Source organism: Megachile rotundata, chromosome 5, assembly GCF_050947335.1.
Source record: "Megachile rotundata isolate GNS110a chromosome 5, iyMegRotu1, whole genome shotgun sequence".
Classification (NCBI taxonomy): Eukaryota; Metazoa; Arthropoda; class Insecta; order Hymenoptera; family Megachilidae; genus Megachile; species Megachile rotundata.
Window position 1 is genome coordinate 19,888,900 of NC_134987.1, and position 19,031 is coordinate 19,907,930.

The following is a 19,031-nucleotide window of genomic DNA, read 5'->3' on the forward strand; positions in this document are numbered from 1 at the left end:
GTACCAAGAGTCTGGTGTAAAAACAAAATTCGTTGCTATAATTTGAAGAATGTCGTTCAGAAATATTTAATAAACTTTCAAGTAACAGTCTGAACTTTCGCTCTTCGGGGTGTTTAATGAACGTGGTAATGTTCATATTTGTTTAAATTTATTTGTAACAGCAATTATAAAAGACTTTTGGTACATCTCCTATCGACACTCTGCATTCGTATGTGCATTCTTAGTTGGGTCTATATCACGCTCAGCTGATAAATAAATAATTGTATATTTTTGTTACTCACTTTTGGAGGATCACATAATTAGTAAATACATATATGCAAATTTTCCAAAATGTAAAAAATTAGGTCCATCTCTGGTTTGAGAAAATTCATTACATGGTGACCGATGCACAGACATTGGATTGATTACGCGAAGCGTTCAAACGTTCTTTGCTATATCGGAGAATTATGAACACATGATTCAGAGAGATGGTAAAACCATTTGTATCACTTAAGATAGTCTGTGTTACTTTTCTATTATAAAATTTCCTACATCTTCTCCGGAAGATAAAATTTGCCCCTTTTTTTCTCTGAGAAAACAAGTTGCGATAGATAAAAATTTAATATTGCTAATTTTATTTGAAAACTTCGTCAGTGACTTCTGGATAAACAGAATTCGGACGAAGTTCGATGCCCGATCAGATTGTTTTCATCTCTTAAGGCCACTGAAAAAAAGAAATTTCGTAGAATTTGATAAGCTTCGAGAACTAATCGTATTATTGCTAGCTACTTGAACACCGTCAATATTTCTCTATGCGTTAACTAACGGTTACATCTCACGACCGATTTGTCCAAATATCGAACCAGAAAGAAATATACTGTGGACATTGAAAAAACAGATTAAAAAAAAGGGCGAAACCTTGAAACTTTCAATCGTTTGAAATATCCATATGTGTACCGGGACATGAAAACAAGAAATCCTTTTGAATAAGTTGTTCTGTTGTAAGTACTCTATTGGTAAGGGATGTAAACGAAGATGATCTTTTTCGCTAAGACGCGAATAATGATAAACAAGTTTTGACGACAGAAACTCAACTTTGTTACAAAAGATTTCGATAAAACAACTATGGTGTTACCAATTGTTTGATTAATTATAGTATTACAGCAACAACATTTGGTCGGTTGAAGTTCAAAACGATGCATCTCGACGATGTTTTGACTCAGCGCGTGACTAGTACCATTTAAAAAGCTAGAGCACTACCTTTCAAAGAGAGTCTAGACATTTCATAAGTGTGCGGTATAAATACATGTCTACTTTTCCACTCTTTCGCTTTCTGCAAACAAATAGTTCAAAATTATCTACCAGAAACTGAGAACACCGTGTATCCAAAGAATGAGCCAGCCATTCGTATTTCGAGATACTCTTTCTAGTGAATTGATTCGTGCTGCTCCTATTGTTTCTCTTTAATAGTAATATTCATTGAAAGTTATTGAACCTTTCTTAAATTCACAAGTGATGCTTTCAAAAGAACTTAGATGTTTCATTTTGGTATTAATAGTCCTGATTTACGAACTTCAATTGGACTAATTCTTTTAAGCTTGTACTTGTAGAAAGATGATCTGTACACATACAAATTGTTTCTGAATTGTAGTTATTTATAAAGGAAAAACGACTCTTGGCCAGCAAAAGTTCAAGGTTGATTGATTATCGTAAATGCGAAAGAGTAGAAAGTCGACAGCTATATTTCTTTCTCTGTTAACGAAGAAATAAATGTCAAGAATGCAAAGTATTTCTAATAACGAGGATTTCAAGCGGATAATTTAAATATGGGATTTAATTTTACAGATAAAATTGAGCAGAATATTTAAAATTTTAATAGGGCTTACTTTTAGCTTAGCGATAAAAAGTTAGCAGAAACAAATTGAATTCAAAGCTTTATGTTTTGACGATAAGATTGATTTTTCCTAGTAATGACAATGCAAGCACAAGGAAATAAAGTAATATATATTTAAAACTTTGTAATTGTTGACCACTGGTAACTGATTCTTGGTAATAGTTATTTTCTTTAGCTTTAAGCATATCGATTTCATCACCATTAACAGAATTACAAAAAAAAAAAATTAGTCATATACATTTTCATATTCAAAATTAATATATCATTATACTCCGGCCACGAACTGAGTACGTTTCGTTTGTCAATATATTCACTAAGATTTTTTATATTTTTATACAACTTCTTTATAATTATGAAAAGTTCGCTTTGCTCAAATATTTGGTTCAATTCTTTAAACATTGAAATCGTTTATCAATCTAATTATTTATTCCTATTTCTTGCTTTTTTTTTTGTTTTTTTCTTTAAAGAAGCATTTACCTAAAACGATGTGCCTTTCAGGGCTTTTTCTTTAATCAGTAATTCAACACTTTGTGCAAACTACGCGAGGACAGTACAATTCTTGGTACTCAAAACGACGAATAACAAAACCACACACGTGATATGTTTCATAAATTGAAAAATTGAAATTAGCATAAACGCTGCCACTAAACATTATTTGTACGATTTGACTTTCTAAATGACTTCAAATGTCAGCGATGTTTCAAAATGAGAATTTCTAGTACGAACAATTATATTAAAAAAGACATGAGCGTAGCTAGGAGGCGTAGTACAATAATAAGATGAAATATATCTTGAGATAAATTTTGCATCCCGCCCTGCTATGCCCACGAAGAAAGCCAAAAAATTGATCACCGTACATTGGAAAAGAGATAAATAAATTAATTTCACATGTCTGCTAATAGTTTACATTAATCAGACATTTAGTACCGTTCACTTTGAGAATTGTGAGGAATCATAATCTCTCTAAGTATAAAAATGTTTCTTCGACTTAATTGTAATTTTTCAATTTCTTTTCGCTGTTTAAAATTATACAGTTTCCATCTACCCTCGATAAATAAGAAAATAATCAAATATCGGGAAAAAATCAGAAGAGCATTTTTTTTCAATCGTTATCCGCCAATAGATAAGGTACTCGAAGGACGATGACAATCGTGCGTTTACGTGTCATGCATCAAACTTGTGACTTCGTGTCTTGTCTTTTCGTAAAAGAAGAAAAGAAAGAAATTCGCTCGAACGATCATATTTTGAACAAACGCATAAATTCAGACTGACAATTTTAAACGTACACGCTATCGTGCCTGGATTCTTCATTGATTCGTTCACCTTGGGTCCTTTTCTCATTTCCGCTACGGTATTTAACGAGCATCCTAACGGGGCAACTGAGCATAGTTTTAATTCGTGTTCAGTACAGTCCTGATACAAGCGAGAACAGCCGAATATATATATTTGTAAATACAACCTTAACGAACTACCTTAAAAAACAGCTCGATGAACTCTGTCTCGGGGACGAAGGTTTCTTTCTTTCACTTATTTTCTTCCCTAACGATCCTCATCGACAAGGATCAAGCGCTGACATATTCTCGTCTATGTACAGAAAAGTTTTGTGCTCATAGTTTTACGCGTTCACGATACTCCTGAGTTACTTCAAACGTGATGTTCCTCTCTTTGTTTAGAACACAGGAGGCAACGCGTTCGTATCCTTTTAGCAAATCGGGCAAGTGCCTTGCGTGCACTTACCCCTCGGTTTTGTGTTAACCTCACTTCTGAGAAATCAACGTGCTCTCCGTTTTGATCGTGACTGATTTCGTCTGCTCAGATTTGAAGGTCGTCTGCAACCGATCCCTGGCAGTGGTCTGAGATTTGCTCACCTCCTGCGGTTTCGCGAACGAACCAGAATTGTGTCTGCTTCGAGGTGCCTGTTTATTTAAGTCTCGTTGGCTGTTTGACGAGGAGGCGATGTCGTTCCTTCTTCTGGAATGCCCCAATCGGCCCGAACCGAACGAACCTGCTCTGTTTCGAAGCTGAGAAAGATTTACTGAATCCACACGAAGCTTCAACGCGTTGTGATTATTTTCTGAACCTGAAGTTGACAGTGTTACGGTGCTGGAACCACCAGATAGTCGACGAACTCTACTTGTAGGTGAAGCATCACCGTCGCCGGCACTTTCGGACACGCTTCTGTTGCGTCTCTTTGCAGCCTGAGATCGCGAATTTGCTGCAAATCCTTGCAGCATTTCATTTATCTGAGGCTGTAATTTGAAAAGTTCAGGAATTTATAGATATTTTTTCCCTATGACTCAGTGACCCGAGAAAATAAGTTTAATGTAATAATAAGATGTATTTACCTCCACTACTCTGAAATCTTCAATGCTCTTAAACTTGGATAGATATTCCTGTAGTTTCGGATCTACTTGAAGTTGATCAGAGTATTTGTAATACTTTAAAAACGCCCAGAATTTTTCTAATCCATATAATTGACCTGTACAATATAAAATAAAATGTTATAAAGCTTAAAATAATGTTTCATATTTTTATCAAAATTACATGAAGTAATTTGTTGCAATGTTACATATCATACACGAGGTAATTATCCTCATGATGTTTAAAATACATTTCATTTACTTTAGCACAAATCAACCATTTAACTAATAATTAAAATAATAGCTAAACAACCTAATATGTGCATCGAGTTCTACTCTTATTAAATAAATGCACTCACCACTCTCGTAATCTTGTATCGTTTCAACTTGGAAATCTCTGTAAAGGTGATGTCTAAATCTCTTTTCCAAACCGTAACTATAGAATCTGAAAAGACATTCTAGACCATATCGATAACCTTCGGATGCATCTTCTTTGGCTATAGATCTGAATTCTTCGTACATAGTACGATTGAAATTTTCCCGCAAAAAGAACGACCAGAAACGGAAAAGTGTATTCATTTCCTGAGACTGTCCGATTCCTAACCTTTTGCGTTCTGTAAAATAAAACATAAGAGGATTATAATTGGCGTCCTTGAATTATTTGAAACATTTTATATCATAGTAAGATACGTTTCAGATCATCTTTTCGCATCATAACTATCCCTCAGCCGGGAAAAGAAGACATAAAATATAATATTTATCATCATATAAATTCTTATAATCATATACTATACAATAAAGCGTTACTCTGAAATTCATATTACCTTTCAAGCATCGTGAATGATACTTGTGATAAGCTTGCTGAGTGAAACCATTCTCTTTTAGAAGAGCATGACTGGGATGCTGGAAAGCAGGCAAAGATTGTGGTACGCTGCCGTAACTGCTAGCAAGGAAACCTTCGTTTGGACTTGTTCCTGCGCTACTTCTGAAATACAGAATAAAATATTTCGTGGAACCCGTTCTACAGTTATCTCCACTCCTGCAGCCTAGTCCACGGCCATATACTGAGCCTCCATAAGAGTTCAATAACAAGAACATACCCTGTAGAATATGTACGCGGTCGATGTTCCCGAACGTCCATAATCCAGCCGACGTGATGCTCAACAGGAGGATTATTACTGTGTCGAGTTTTCCTTTTCCTCGGTGTTCTAGGATCTACCGATGGTTCGTCCTTTACTACAGCGAAGAAACGAGGAACCACTCCTCTTCTACCGCTTCTACTATTTCTTGCCTTTTCATTCCACCGATTTTTATCCGTTCGACGATCTCTTCTCTCTTGACTGTCGATACTCATTGGAACCTATTTGTTTCACAAATTCGAGAAATACATATAAACAATGCAAATTTTAACTAACGTTCAAGAAGGATGTAAAATAAGATACCTGTGTTGGAAGCGAATGCGATATTTCGATATCTTCTATCGCGGATGGAGGTGGTGGGGGAACTTCCGGATTAGTTTTCTTAGGTACTTTAGGTGCCATTTTTTCAAAGTCTTCTTGGCTAATCACAGTAACAGTTTTGTAACTTCCAATTGACGAAGAAGATCCATACTATAATGTGAGGAAATAATTTGTACACAGTACTGAAATGTTTTAGAATGTCTGAACTTACCCTTTGGCCATCCTTGACCCATAAATCTTCTTCATAATAATACAATCCATCATTGATAGCTTGCTCAAGATCTTGAGTCATTTTTACTCTTGTTGTCCAATCACCAGTTCGATCATGACCCTCGTGTTTTGGAATTCGTGTAGACATGGGTACCGTTGTTTGCGTAAAAATTAACAGTTTATTAACATCACCGTCGGACAATTCGTAATCTTCGTCATCTTCGGACCTACAGAATTTATTACACGAAAACGTCAGTCATATAATTATCGGTGGACAATATTGAGCAAAGAAAAAATTATAACAGCAACAAACCATTCAGAGAAAGCATTGTGACGTCCAATTGGAGGTGGGGTATCAAGTTCTTCGTCGAACTGAAAATCTAACTCCTCCCTTTCTTCACTTTTAACGTTATCAACTCTCTCTTTCTCTTCATTTCTCTCCTTATGTGATGATTTCACCCTTCGCCTTACCTATCATTTTCATGAACTCAGTTATTACTTATCACTAATAGTAATAACTTTCAAAATAGATTCACAGTTTGTGACAATTTTTATTACATCGATGTTTCAATGAAATACTAACTTAGTTAATCAGTAAGGATATATTCTATTATATCTTGTTAAATTCATTGTATTCTTTAAATTTCTAAGTAAGAAAATATAGTTCAATTTAAGATCTTGACTAAGTTGTAAAAGGAGGACTGTGTTTTTATTCTGTGGATTAAAAAGAACGCGAAAATTTCATTTACAAAATAATATTGATAATGTATGAAAAAAGAATTACCTCTTTCCAAACATTATCGCCAGATTGCGAGTCTCCATTAATTTGTACTTCTGATTCGCGGGTTGGACTAGAACACTTGGTCGTTGCTGACACTTTGGATGATTCTTTATTTGAAACAGACACTGAATCATTATTACTCGATGGTGCTGGAATGCTTTTCATTTCATCCGACGTTTCCTGAGTTTTCACAGATTCATTTTCACTGTTAGCCGTAACAGTTTCATTAATCTTATTTGTCAATTCATTCGGTACAAACTCTGGTACGTCAGGATTCAAACTATCGCCTACCGACGAGGATATACTTTCTGATTCACTGACTCTTCCTACGGTCGAGACAATGTGGTTGGATTGAAGAACACATGGAACTGGGGGAATAGGAATCGTTGATAAGGGTCTGGCAGCAGGACAAAAATCGGATGATTCGGACACGGAGAGTATTACTTCGTTTTGGGATACATTTGCGGTGTCAGACGATTCCGAAAACACAGGATTTCCAGCTGCATCCAAAATAGGCCACTTCAGAGGATCTATTTTCGTTCTAACCTGATAAATGAAAATCGAGAAATTTAAATACGGCCGTTATCCTGAATACTAAAGTGCGTTAAAATATCTTTTTCTTTTAAATAACTTGTGACGAGGTCTACTTTCAAACCCCATTCATTGGACTTAAATTAAGCCCTAATGGTGTCAGCGAATCCTCTTCTATTTGCTTTAGCACAAATCTTGAATCCAGTACACGTAAAGTGTATTTGGATTTAGATTAGAATTTGTGCAATTTTTATAAATATATATATATTTATGTACCTTGAATCCATCAACTAATTCCAATTTATCCGATTCCATAATTGCTTCGATAACGAGTCCTACATCCATAGTTAATATTTGTACGCGATGGAAAGATGCAATTAAGGTAATAGGTAAAAAGCCTTGTGCGTCCATTTTACGACGCAAGAAGAAGTCTCTTAAAAGATTTTCCTCGCTGAAGTAATATTCTCTGCAAAGTTATATTATTATATGACAAAATCCAAGCTTCATATAATTTCAAACGAATCGTGTAACTTACATTTGGTTCCTTATACATTCCTTGAGCGTCGTTGTATCTACGACGCAATTTGTGCTATTGTAATAAAATGCTCCTATGTAAGGCATCATATAAGGAGGATCCAGATGACCAAATTTATGCATCTATAAAAAAGAAAGAATTATTTGTCAAAGTTGTTTCGGAAACCGCAGTCATTACTTTGAAATATTTATTAAAGTCAGGTCTACTTTCATTTCTCAACAAATACTTTTCTGAGAGATTCCCAATGTAGTTTATCATCATTCTTATTATTAGCCACTTATGCTCATTGTTTATTTATTAAGATAATACAAAGCAGCTTAAAATAATTACCTGCATATAATCTGTTGTGTAATTTGAATAGTCTTGTCTATGCCTAAAGCTACCACGATAAGCACCGCGTCCACCTCGTCCTCCTCTACCTCTGTAACTTCTTCCACCGCGGCCACCTCTTGTATTATAGGTTGGTCTATCGTGTTCTCTATTTCTGTAAGAGTCTGTTTCTGTTGAAAAATGGAATTTTTACATTAATATACAGTCACATTTAAAGCTACAATATTAAATAAAGCTATAAATTAAATACCATCTCCACTTTTCTCCCTTTGATTATGATACTTTGGAGAACGTTCTCTTTTGCCACGATTCTTTGTTATATCTATTTCCAATGGTACCCATTTCTGTTTATTCACTGCGAATTTAAAGGCCAAATATTAAATATTTATAATGTCCTTTAGCAAGGTTTCCCCATGCTTACATCATTTATAAAAGAGAGGAATCAAGCGTTGTTACCTCTTTTTTTCTTTTCAGTAACATCCGTATTTTCGTCGCTGTCCTCCTGACAGTGATTTTGCTCTTTGTTTTCTTTTTCTTTACTTTCGATGGTAGTCCCACTACTTTCTTTAGGGTTATTTTGTTCAACCACGCCATTCTGCTTCTGCGCGGTCGCAGTTGTCTTTTTCTAAAGGAAAATATTTTTTGTTCAGTAACAGATATAAAAAATTCGAAGATCCAATCCTAGATATAAAAACTTGTATGAATCGGATAATATCTTACGGACAACAAATTTGTCCGCAATGAGGCCAAATTCACTAATAATTTAGCAAAAGTTCTACGCTCGTAGGTATATAATTACACTCTACAAGTTCTAGCTTTTGCTCTTAAAAATTTAGAAATTTTCTATTTTCGACCGCAGAGAATGAACGCTAGATATCTGACAACCAAACGCTATAGCAAAACTCTACTGTACCGTAATATTGTTACGGAGCGCTAACTATAACAGTTCTACCAAAAAGTTTGTTATTTCAAAAACCAAACATAAACACAAATAAAAACAGTAAATATAGTCAACTTACCTCTCCTTGAGCTCCCAATGTGGGCCAATCACCAATGTCTGAGAAATCGCTCGCCTGTTAAAGTTACAAACTAAATTCTAATTATGTCCCGTAAACAAAAAATGAAGCATTAGTCAAATTATTTTGCACTATTAGTATTTACATAATACAATATTTTACTTATATGACATTACGTTCGTTAACACTTTTATTACATCAAATTAAATTATTAACTTACAAATTATATGATAAAATGATCACGAACCTTTTGATTAAATTTTCTCCTGTCCTTTGACGCTGTGACAATGGTTGGATGATTTACTGCGTTAATACCGTTTTCTGTAACAAACAATTAGATCAATATATTATTTGTATAATTAACATTGCATGTTTCAATTTATACTCGTATTCTTATCGTGACATTTATAATCTATACAGAACTTCGTGACCTCGATTATCTTCGACGCATGTGTTTCGTAAATATTTTTATCTACAACTACTCTCCGCTAGAGTTAAAAAAATGTGGAGAAACAAGTGCCTATTGTCGATTTTTATTGTTGAGACAATGTCCGTTTGGATATCACATTTTATGGAAATTTATTGAAATTCAATGTTAACCGATCCAACAAAAAATTAATTTTACATTGTAGCTGATAACATATTGGGTAATTACTTCAAACTAGCAGTATATTACTGATGCGATAAAATATGAAATTATTATCCTTTTATCGTTACAGATAATCTTTGTCTTAAATATAAATGTCCTAAAATTCTGCTGTAAGAATCCATAAAGGATAAATATTTCCGAAATTTTTTTTCGAATATACTGTCGCAGGACAGAGTTTGACATTATCGTTGATTTCCTTATTTTCTATAAATAAGCAATGCAACGTGCGCGCTAGAAGTGAACAGCTACTCTAACCACGGCTTGGTTACGCAAGTGATACAGTCGTAGATTTGCTCGTTGACCTCTTTTTCAGTCGAGTCGATCTTTCGTTTGCTTCAAAAACACAAATCAGCGCGAAAGCGAAAGTAACCTGCCACCGTGCGCTTCTCGTATTACAGTCTCGATTATCTCATACCAACAGGCTGGACAAAACTTATCTATGATGTCGAATTCCAAGAAAACATGGCGTAACGCGATATGATCATCATCTCAGGTGTACATTTCTTTGTAAACTATTTTTACGAGTTAGCACTTTGTGCTTAACCGAATGATCGTCCATCAAGAGTCAGTTTTTTATAAGACAAATAAATTTAGCATGTTGTAAGATACAACTCGACGGAAGATCGTACGAGAGAGTTTGAGTTCATCCATTCTAGAGCATATCAAATAAAAAGGTGCAATCTCAGGATGGCGTTTGTACCAAACGAGCGAATGCTCGACGATTGTTTGCCGGTTCTTTGACAATGTACGCAAGAACTCGTCCGTCAGATCAATTCGACACGTGTTAATTCGACGTAATTGTTAAGATCAGATACAACGAGTGCTATGTATCGAACAATGTTGTGTATTGTTTTCGAACTAATGGTTATTGATAATACAAGTTTATGTATAGCGTGCCATTATTATTCTGACGAGACTTAGCCCCTGTTGAGAGTTAACTTGGCTACCAGACAAAAGTGAGGTAGCCCAGTCTGCCAAGGAGATAATGCTCTAAGATAGCTCCCACGACCAGCAAACAATGAGTTCAAACTCTGTCTGAGATCATGTCGAACCATAACGTAAGAAAAACATGCTCGAGAAGCTTTTTCCTCCTGCTCGAGCACAGTTCTTTATTTCAATTCTCCCGGGAATAACCTAACCTAGAACGTTCGAATCACGTTAACATACTATCAGATTCGAATCCGATCTTCATTGAACAGAATGTCGTTCTTTATTTTTCTTTTTTATAAGATGTTCGATTTGTCGCGGTAATCAACGATTTATCTCGCAGGTTGTTAACATTACTTTGTTTTTCATAATCTCGTGTAATCTCTATTCTGTTACATCTTTGCGATCGCATCTCGAATTATCTAACTTTGCGTTTATTACAGAACATTGCTTATTATTACATAAAAGTAAATCGAAATGAAAAGAAATGAGTAGTCATGAAAATTACATTACTGACCGAACGTATCCACGTCACAGAATATTGTGACTAAGTGTAACTAAGTTTATTTTGATTTGTATAACGATCGAATAATCAATATTGAATGATTGTAGATGTTAACGCAATGATTCACGTTTAATAACCGTACGACGTTTTTATAGCAGGCGTCAGTCGATTCTAGATGGTTTTCCGCATAAAGGACACCTGCAATTTCATGTTATTACATATACATATGTCAATAGTACATTAGTCATTCTTGTTATCAAATGTTAAAGAACTCGTTGGTTCGAAGGAAGAAACTTGATCAGAATAATTAAAATATCGTTTCAAAATTGCCGCGTCCACAATTATCGACATTTGGCGACTAAAAATGAAATTAAATACGGATACTATATAAACTCCTTATATCTTTTTCGTGACGTGGAAGAGAAACCGTAGATTATATTTTCAATTTCATATTTAATTTGATGTTAAAATTCGCCTTCGAATACGATAAGAGAACGTCGTACATCGCTCGACCATTTCAAAAATATCACTAACATAAAAATAAAAGATACGAGGAACTCACGTTGTACAATGGCATTTTTATTTTTATTGATCTTCATCGTGTACCCTGTGCGTAATTTTCTTCGCCGGACACTAAATTTTCTGATATTCTCACTAGTCCTCACTTCGCGCGTAGAAGAGGATACCTCAAAGTTTTACATAACGTTTACATAAACGTGGACGCGCGTAAAGTCGATACTTTCTAAGAACGACAGAAAAACAAAAAACAAAAAGGGATACAATACGGTTATACTCGACGTACAATCGTGTTCGTATTTAACAGTCGAACGGTTACTTTAACCGTAGCTTATTTCGAGCAAACTTCGAAATAGTGCAACAGGTGTGCTCGGCGTACGACTTCATTCACTTTTTATCTCTCGTTCTGCAATTAAATATTTTTACCGCCTCCACTCGAAATCGAAAGATGAAGTTGTAGAAGCAATTGAACAAGAAAGCCACGCGTACGGTGAAATAAAACAATTAAAGAAAAAAAGTATTAAATCAACGACTCTTAGGAGATAATTCGAAATATTCGCTCGAGTTTTATTTCACCGGCTTTGCAGACGCATAAAAAAGGCGCTGCAAGTGCCGATTAAAAGCAGCGTAAACTTCTTCCATATGCTATGAAAGTTTTACATTGCCTTTTGTAAAAGATAATGGAAAAAACGGACAAAGTACATAAATATACTTTACTGATAATTACTATTTTTCAAGGAATACAACACGACGAACCTTATCGGCTTAAAACCGGTAAAAAGTACGTTTGCAACGAACGACACGATCGCACGAAGAAATATTCCCTTATCTCCTAAATTACGATATTGTTATTCTTTTAGTACTCGTACAATTTCGAGGGTTGTAAGTTGATAATTATTTAAGAAATATTTGAATCACTGCCAAGAGGAGAATTTCCTTTACTTTTCAACTGAAAAACACAACGAAAAGCCCGCCATTCCGTTAACGCAGCTGCAGCTCGAGAGTCAACGGTGCACTGAGCTGGCTGGCAAAAAGGGAGAATCGAAGAAGGCTTGCAGCGGCCAAGCACGGTAAATACTGGCAGCTGCTTCGCTAGGTCTTTTGACATCCAACCAGCATTAAATGCAATTTTCGTTTTCTTCCAAACCAGCCAGCAGCCCTTTCCTCATCGATTTCGAGAAGTCCGTTACAGACCAGATAGCAACTAAAACGATGAATCTCTCGCAATATTGCGATATCGTTTTTATCTCGAGTACTACAAAAAGTATTTGTACCAGTGATTATGAAATTGGTATATTAAGGGGAATGCACGACCTTCGAAACATAGTAATACAATTAGTCATTTATTCGATTATAAAGTCCTAAAACTTTATAATGTTTAAAAATTGAAAAATCTTTAAATTTATATACTTTTGAATTCACAATACTGAAATAATAACTGACGTAATATCGAATAAAATACACCTAGCTATCTAGACATAACAAACACATTGACATCTACAGAGTTAGATTACAAAGTAACAGTTGAACAAATATACTGATATAATGATAAATCTGATGAAGTACTTGCAATCATAAGCGAGTTTAACGCAGAGCTCTGCAAACTCTAAGCACGACCATACTTATAATATCACTTAATCGCTTGTCAATAATTTTATCGCGAACAAGTTAAAAAAGAAATGGATTTTACCTTTTTTTTTTTTATCAGTCATTAATTATCGAATATTTAAAAGTCAAGGCTTTACGATATTTTTAAAGAAAGTAATGCGATAGGTCTGTTAACAATTTAACATAATAAGTTGTTAAAGATATTTGTTTCACTTCGGTAAAGATACTAACTCAATATGGAATATAGAAAATAACTATTTCTTTTTATAATAGTAAATAGTGTTGCTCATAATTTTCTTGGCGTCCTCGTTGTTTGAAATCAATGTCTCTTGCGAGTGTAGTAACTAAGTAAAAAAAGGTTCGATATGGCAACCGATTTGTTCCGTCTTGTTACATCGATAATCAGCTAACACAATACGCACGTACGCACGTTCAACAACTTCCGGTTAATTCAATACATAAATTCGTCGTAGGAACAAGTCATGGGTACCCATACAAGAAGCCCGTTCGCGTACAAACACGAAGAAAAACTCGATTCTCCATACTTACTTCCACTACTGCCGTTATAGCGACAGGAAAATGGGGTATTTGTCCCGGGCCCCGCCCTTACGATCTTTCGAATTTTATGAAAATCAATTCTATCAAATATCGCATGATATAATTCTAGTAACAAATTTTCTGACATATCCAAAATCAACTACAAATGTTTTTTAACAATATCGATTTTTATAACGGGTGCTACACGCTTTAGCGCTGCCTGTTCCTGTAATTTGATGAAAGTCGATTCTTCGTAAATATGATTTCTCGAAGGAAGTGAAAAAGGTATTGGCAAGTTTAGCGAGTATTTCAACCGTTCAAGTTCATCGATATTCTTACGACTGTCTACGTGTACTTTATCACGTTCAAAAGCAAAGAGAAATGATCTTGACACTTCGCTTCGTTTTTTACCACTCTTTTTATTCTATTTCGAAATAGTTGTTCTACGTATGTATACGGTTGAAAGGCATTCATTGGCCTTTACGATTCTACTTTTATCGAAAGTAGAAGGCCTACAACTTGAAACTGGTTTCACCTCTCACCACTCTCACTTTCTGCGACACATTTCGATACATGTATATCGAACGCCCGTGTAATGAGAGTATCGATAACCGTCGATCACTTTTTTCCCCGCAGATGCGTAAAATTATTATATTTCTCGTTCGATTTTAACGCCGATCGTTGACAATCAATTTTTTACTTTTACGGATCAACCGTGTCTGTTGTTCTTCGATTAAATATCGAAGGAATTCGAGAGTGAATGTCGCGATTATGGCGAAAAATGTAATGCAGTTACGAGGTTCGCGTAATTGCATCACGTACTGCGACCCACTGTCAACCGTTTAGAAAGAGTGTCAATGTCGTTGCCCCCGTCGTCTTTACAATTTGCGTGCATGAATACAATAATTGGATCAATAGATGGTGATCAAATAACTAAATTCATCGTTCAAAATTTCCACCGATAATAAGTGGACGTTCCAATATTCTCGCATCTTTAACTAATTCCGTATAGAAATAAATCATTCTAGCTTGCAACACCCTATACAAGACTCGAGTTTATTATAATACCATTAACAAAACCGGTTTTTTTTTAATCAGACATTCAATTGTTCGCTTAACCAGTTAGCAACTGGCTATAGGGTTATTATACGAGCGTAAAATTGCAGTCGAATAAACGTGATGCAAAAAAAAATTAGCCCTGAATTAATAAAACAGAAGCAAGAATAATAGCGACACGGTTATCATCAAATACTTTACACCTGTTACTAACCGGTTAACTGTTCGCTGACTAATTATATTGTACTCTGACATACGCGATACATCTACCATGTAACCAAACTATTCATCGTTTAATGATTATTCGGTTACACTGTACTTGATAATTTACTGAAATTTAGGAAGTTCGAAATTAGGCAATTAGAAAATGAAAAATTTTGATAAGAGAAAGTATTACATCGCTATTGCAGATATCGAATCATGCAAAAACTCCTACGAAATACGAAAGGGCTGTCGCGAGATGCGGATCAAAAATTTGTTATGCAAATGAAAAAAGACTGTAGATGACGTGTTGTAAGTTGATTGCCAGCATGGTTGTTTTCTTGCCACGTGTACCGAGGACCCGTTGGCAGATAAGATGATCGAATCGTACGCTTGAAATTGCCTATTATTATCGCCGGAATGATCAAACACCTGAATTATCGACGCGTGTAGCGTTTGTTCGGTTACTTGTATCGAAGTGTAGCCATTTTCTACAATGATACGACAACTGAACAAATCTTGTTACATGTGTGTTATATTATATATAAAAACGGAGATTATTTTGTTCGCTTTCTTGGTGGCGAATAACATACATAACTGCTTTCGTAACATGCAAAACAAATAATTGTAACTTTCCTAAAAATGAAATTACGAATACTTTTCGTAATTAGAATTTTTTCTGCCGGTGGATTCGGATTACGCGGAATTACGTATTAGTAGCGTTAACGTTCCACGCCAAGAATGACGATGCAGCTTTTGTAAATTTAGAAGTTTGGAAACTTTAGAGTTTCAAGATTTAAGAATTTCTCATTTTTCTGCGTTCTATGTTCATATTTGGTTACGTGAATGCTCGTTAACTAAACGTATTCTATGAGCACTATTAATCTATTTTAGTGATCTATACATGGCTAATAAAATATTTTCGAAATACATGAACTTTCTAATATCGTGTGAAATAAATTGTAAACTAAATTTCCATTTGCGTTTCCGATTTTTTAACTAATATCTCACCTCGCATACACCTCCCACATTGTTTCAAGTATCTGTAGAATTTTGTTTTAATTAATCGCGCAATATTAACGCATATAACTTTAAATTCAGAAATGTTATAAAAAGATTATGATCAACTGTTCGCATTTCCGCGATACCTCGTGTCCATAATTGGACATTCGTAATTATTTTTCGAATTCGCGCATTGCAAAATATACGTTTCCATATTTTACGCGAGAATTACACTGCAATTTAATTGAGTTAAATTTTCTCGCAATATAAAATTAGATCATATAATACTTGACTAGTAACGGTTAAACGATAACTTTTCATTATGTAACATTAATACAAAAAAATATGAAACTAATTGGTATACACCAATCTTTGATATTATCTTTAGCTAGCAAAGATAAAGATTAACAAAAGTGCAATAACAACAATTTAAATTAATCGATTTTTAACTGAGACATTTATTAGGAAAGTAATTGCTTTGGTAACTTAATGAAGCAAATAAATTATTATGTAATATTGTTTGAGTAAGTTACCATGTATGGTTACCATTCTCTTGATACTGATTACATATCAGCAGCACCTTCAAAGGAACAGAGGCATAGTTTCATAGCTCAAATTAGATAAGACCCTCTTTCATCATGTGTACAAAGTACAATATTTCTTTGATATAGAAAGTATGAAAAAGAGAACAATTAAAAATTTCAATCAATGATCATTACTTTACGCTATAAAATGGAGAGATACAAAAACTGAAAATTGCAAGAGTTAAAATACAAAATATACATAATTTACCAATGAATTTTGAAATGTGGAATTGAAGTTTTATTTATATTGAAATATAATAAATAAATCAAAGAAATGAAAATAAACAAACCCCTTGTCTTTGCTGTAAAAATGTGCTAGATTTAATTATTTTAAAAAATATTTTACGAATAGATGTATATTCTGCAGAGTTTGATGTATAATAAATATATAAACACCCGCAGTCTAATAATAAGGGACAAAATAATTTAGTTGTATTTCAACACTTACCAACAATTCCTTGTTGTTGTGGCTGAAGTACCCTCTTTTCTTTTTCGGTTTGCTTTTCAGCAGGTGGTACACCTACTGCAGGTGCAACGGTAACCAAATTTGCAGGTACCGGTGGTGCTACAATTTTGCTTTTGGTCCAAGGATTAACAGTGGGTAAAGGAGCTTCTACGTATTTAACCGGTGCCACAGACTGATTTTCAGACTCTATCTCCGTTTCTTCCTTCTCTTTAACGATATCTTTAGTTCCTACAAAATGATCTCTGTCTCCTCGCTCTCTTTCTTTATATGATCTCTCATTGCTTCCGTTATGCCCACGAAGCGGATGCCTGTGATTTCGATGTCTGTGTTGCTCTCTGTGATCGCGTTGCTGTTCTCGTAACTTTTCTTTCCTCCTGGCGCTCTTTGGTGCTACCGTTTGGAATTCTCCATCGCTTCCAATTTCTCCGTTCATCTGTTCATTTTCAACAACAATTTCCTGCCTTCGTTCAACCTGAGGGTCTTTCTGGACTGCCAATTGTTTCTGTTCGGTAGAAGGAGGTGCTTCGTTTCCATACTGTTTCTCCAATTTGTTTTGAGGATTAAATCTTCTTTCGGTTCTTTGATAAGATTTTCCCTTAGTAGTTAGAGTTTGGGAAGCTATACGATCCTTAATGGGTACTGATTGCTGCTGAACTACTTGACCACTAATATTTTCTTTATTATTATCTTTATTTACAACTCGATTTTCGGTACCACTCTTAGGATTAAGGATACTTGCGTAAGAGACCCCGGGGCCCTCCTCCCTCTCGATACCTCCCTGAGTACCGCTGGCCACCTTAGCCGCCATCTTGAATAGTACGCGCCGAAAGACAAAACACGAGGTCCGAACACGAGGATTTAACTCGAGGAATTTTTACGAAACGTTGCTTCCCCTCAGCCAGTCGAGGAATCCCGAGGAACCTCGAACACCCTCGGACACATTAATCTACCCGAGCTAACCTCGTCGCGTGATCAAAGATCACGAAATGTTCCTTGCGTCGATTTGACTTTAAAGCACCGATCTAGGGACATCCTCCATGCCGTGGGCCGGACGCATTCTCCCTCTGAGCCCGTGCCGTTGCACGAACTGGCTGAATTAACGAAAATTCTACGATGATCGTAGAATCTCAGCTACTGGCTATTTGCCGGTCAGAAAACGCCCACTCGAGACTCGTCACGAGGGATCGCTTTTTCCAGAAGGTGCGGTGTGCACACACGCGGTCGTTAATACCCGAAATTCGTATTTCACTCGTATCAGAATTTTTTTTTAATCCCCAACAGACAGAAACGTTGATGTAAATGATTCGTGTTCAGATCCAGTTGAATGTTTCAGCAATTTCGAATGCAATATTACACGAGGCAATCGGTTGCGTGGATAAGAACACGCTGACTCGACGATTTCATGAGATGACCGAAAATCAGCCGGTATGAATTTTATGGTTCAACGAAGAGTTATTAAACGATGATTAAATCTACCTTGTAGAGACGAAGAGTGTTGATAAAATGCACCGTGGATACACACCGTGCGTGCCAAGTACAAAAGGGAACTAGCAGACAATCAGCGTGCACTTCGTTAGTACGAGTAATTTTTCTTCCTCGCGTTCCTTATTTTATGGATCTTCCTCGGTTTGCGTGGATATAAGTTAAAAATTTTGTCACCACAGTAGCAAGTTCAGGAGCACCGTTTCAACGTCACGTTACCACGGATTACGTAAACACGGCATTTTCGACGATCTTTTTCCACGGAAAAGCGGTCTGCAAAACACATGTGGCCAACGCTTGCTCCTGGCCTTTACGCGAGCGGCTACGGAGCTTCCGGTTTAATCGATTTTGTCATCGAGCCTGTAGGTAGCGCCACGTTACTTCCTGTTTCGTATTACCCGT

The 19,031-nt window shown here is 35.5% G+C and overlaps 1 protein-coding gene across 3 annotated transcripts; it reads right to left on the reverse strand.

Annotated features, from left to right (window-relative positions):
- Nucleotides 1-246: 246 nt before the first annotated feature.
- larp (La related protein) lies at nt 247-18,970 on the reverse strand. Of its 3 annotated transcripts, XM_012285245.2 has the most exons (18): nt 12,563-12,686; nt 11,740-11,919; nt 9,344-9,417; nt 9,100-9,153; nt 8,537-8,705; nt 8,331-8,435; nt 8,081-8,250; nt 7,751-7,872; nt 7,492-7,681; nt 6,688-7,230; nt 6,217-6,374; nt 5,905-6,130; nt 5,676-5,843; nt 5,334-5,593; nt 5,058-5,218; nt 4,593-4,847; nt 4,219-4,352; nt 247-4,122 (listed from the first exon to the last, which is right to left on the reverse strand). In XM_012285245.2, exons 2-18 carry the CDS (start codon nt 11,774-11,776, stop codon nt 3,631-3,633), a joined length of 3,318 nt encoding a protein of 1,105 aa, XP_012140635.2. In that variant the 5' UTR covers nt 11,777-11,919; nt 12,563-12,686; the 3' UTR covers nt 247-3,630. The 3 variants fall into 3 exon arrangements, with proteins under 3 accessions (XP_012140635.2, XP_003703258.2, XP_012140634.2); XM_003703210.3 differs by lacking the exons at nt 11,740-11,919; nt 12,563-12,686 and adding an exon at nt 17,130-18,970; XM_012285244.2 differs by lacking the exon at nt 12,563-12,686 and having other exon boundaries at nt 11,740-11,931.
- Nucleotides 18,971-19,031: the final 61 nt, after the last annotated feature.

Coding starts and splice junctions, on each gene's coding strand:
- larp (XM_003703210.3), bottom strand. CDS start 17,955: ATGGCGGCTAAGGTGGCCAGCGGTACTCAGGGAGGTATCGAGAGGGAG. Junction 9,154..9,343: donor GGAGAAAATTTAATCAAAAG/GTTCGTGATCAT, acceptor TAACTTTAACAG/GCGAGCGATTTCTCAGACAT. Junction 6,375..6,687: donor GCGATAATGTTTGGAAAGAG/GTAATTCTTTTT, acceptor TGAAAATGATAG/GTAAGGCGAAGGGTGAAATC.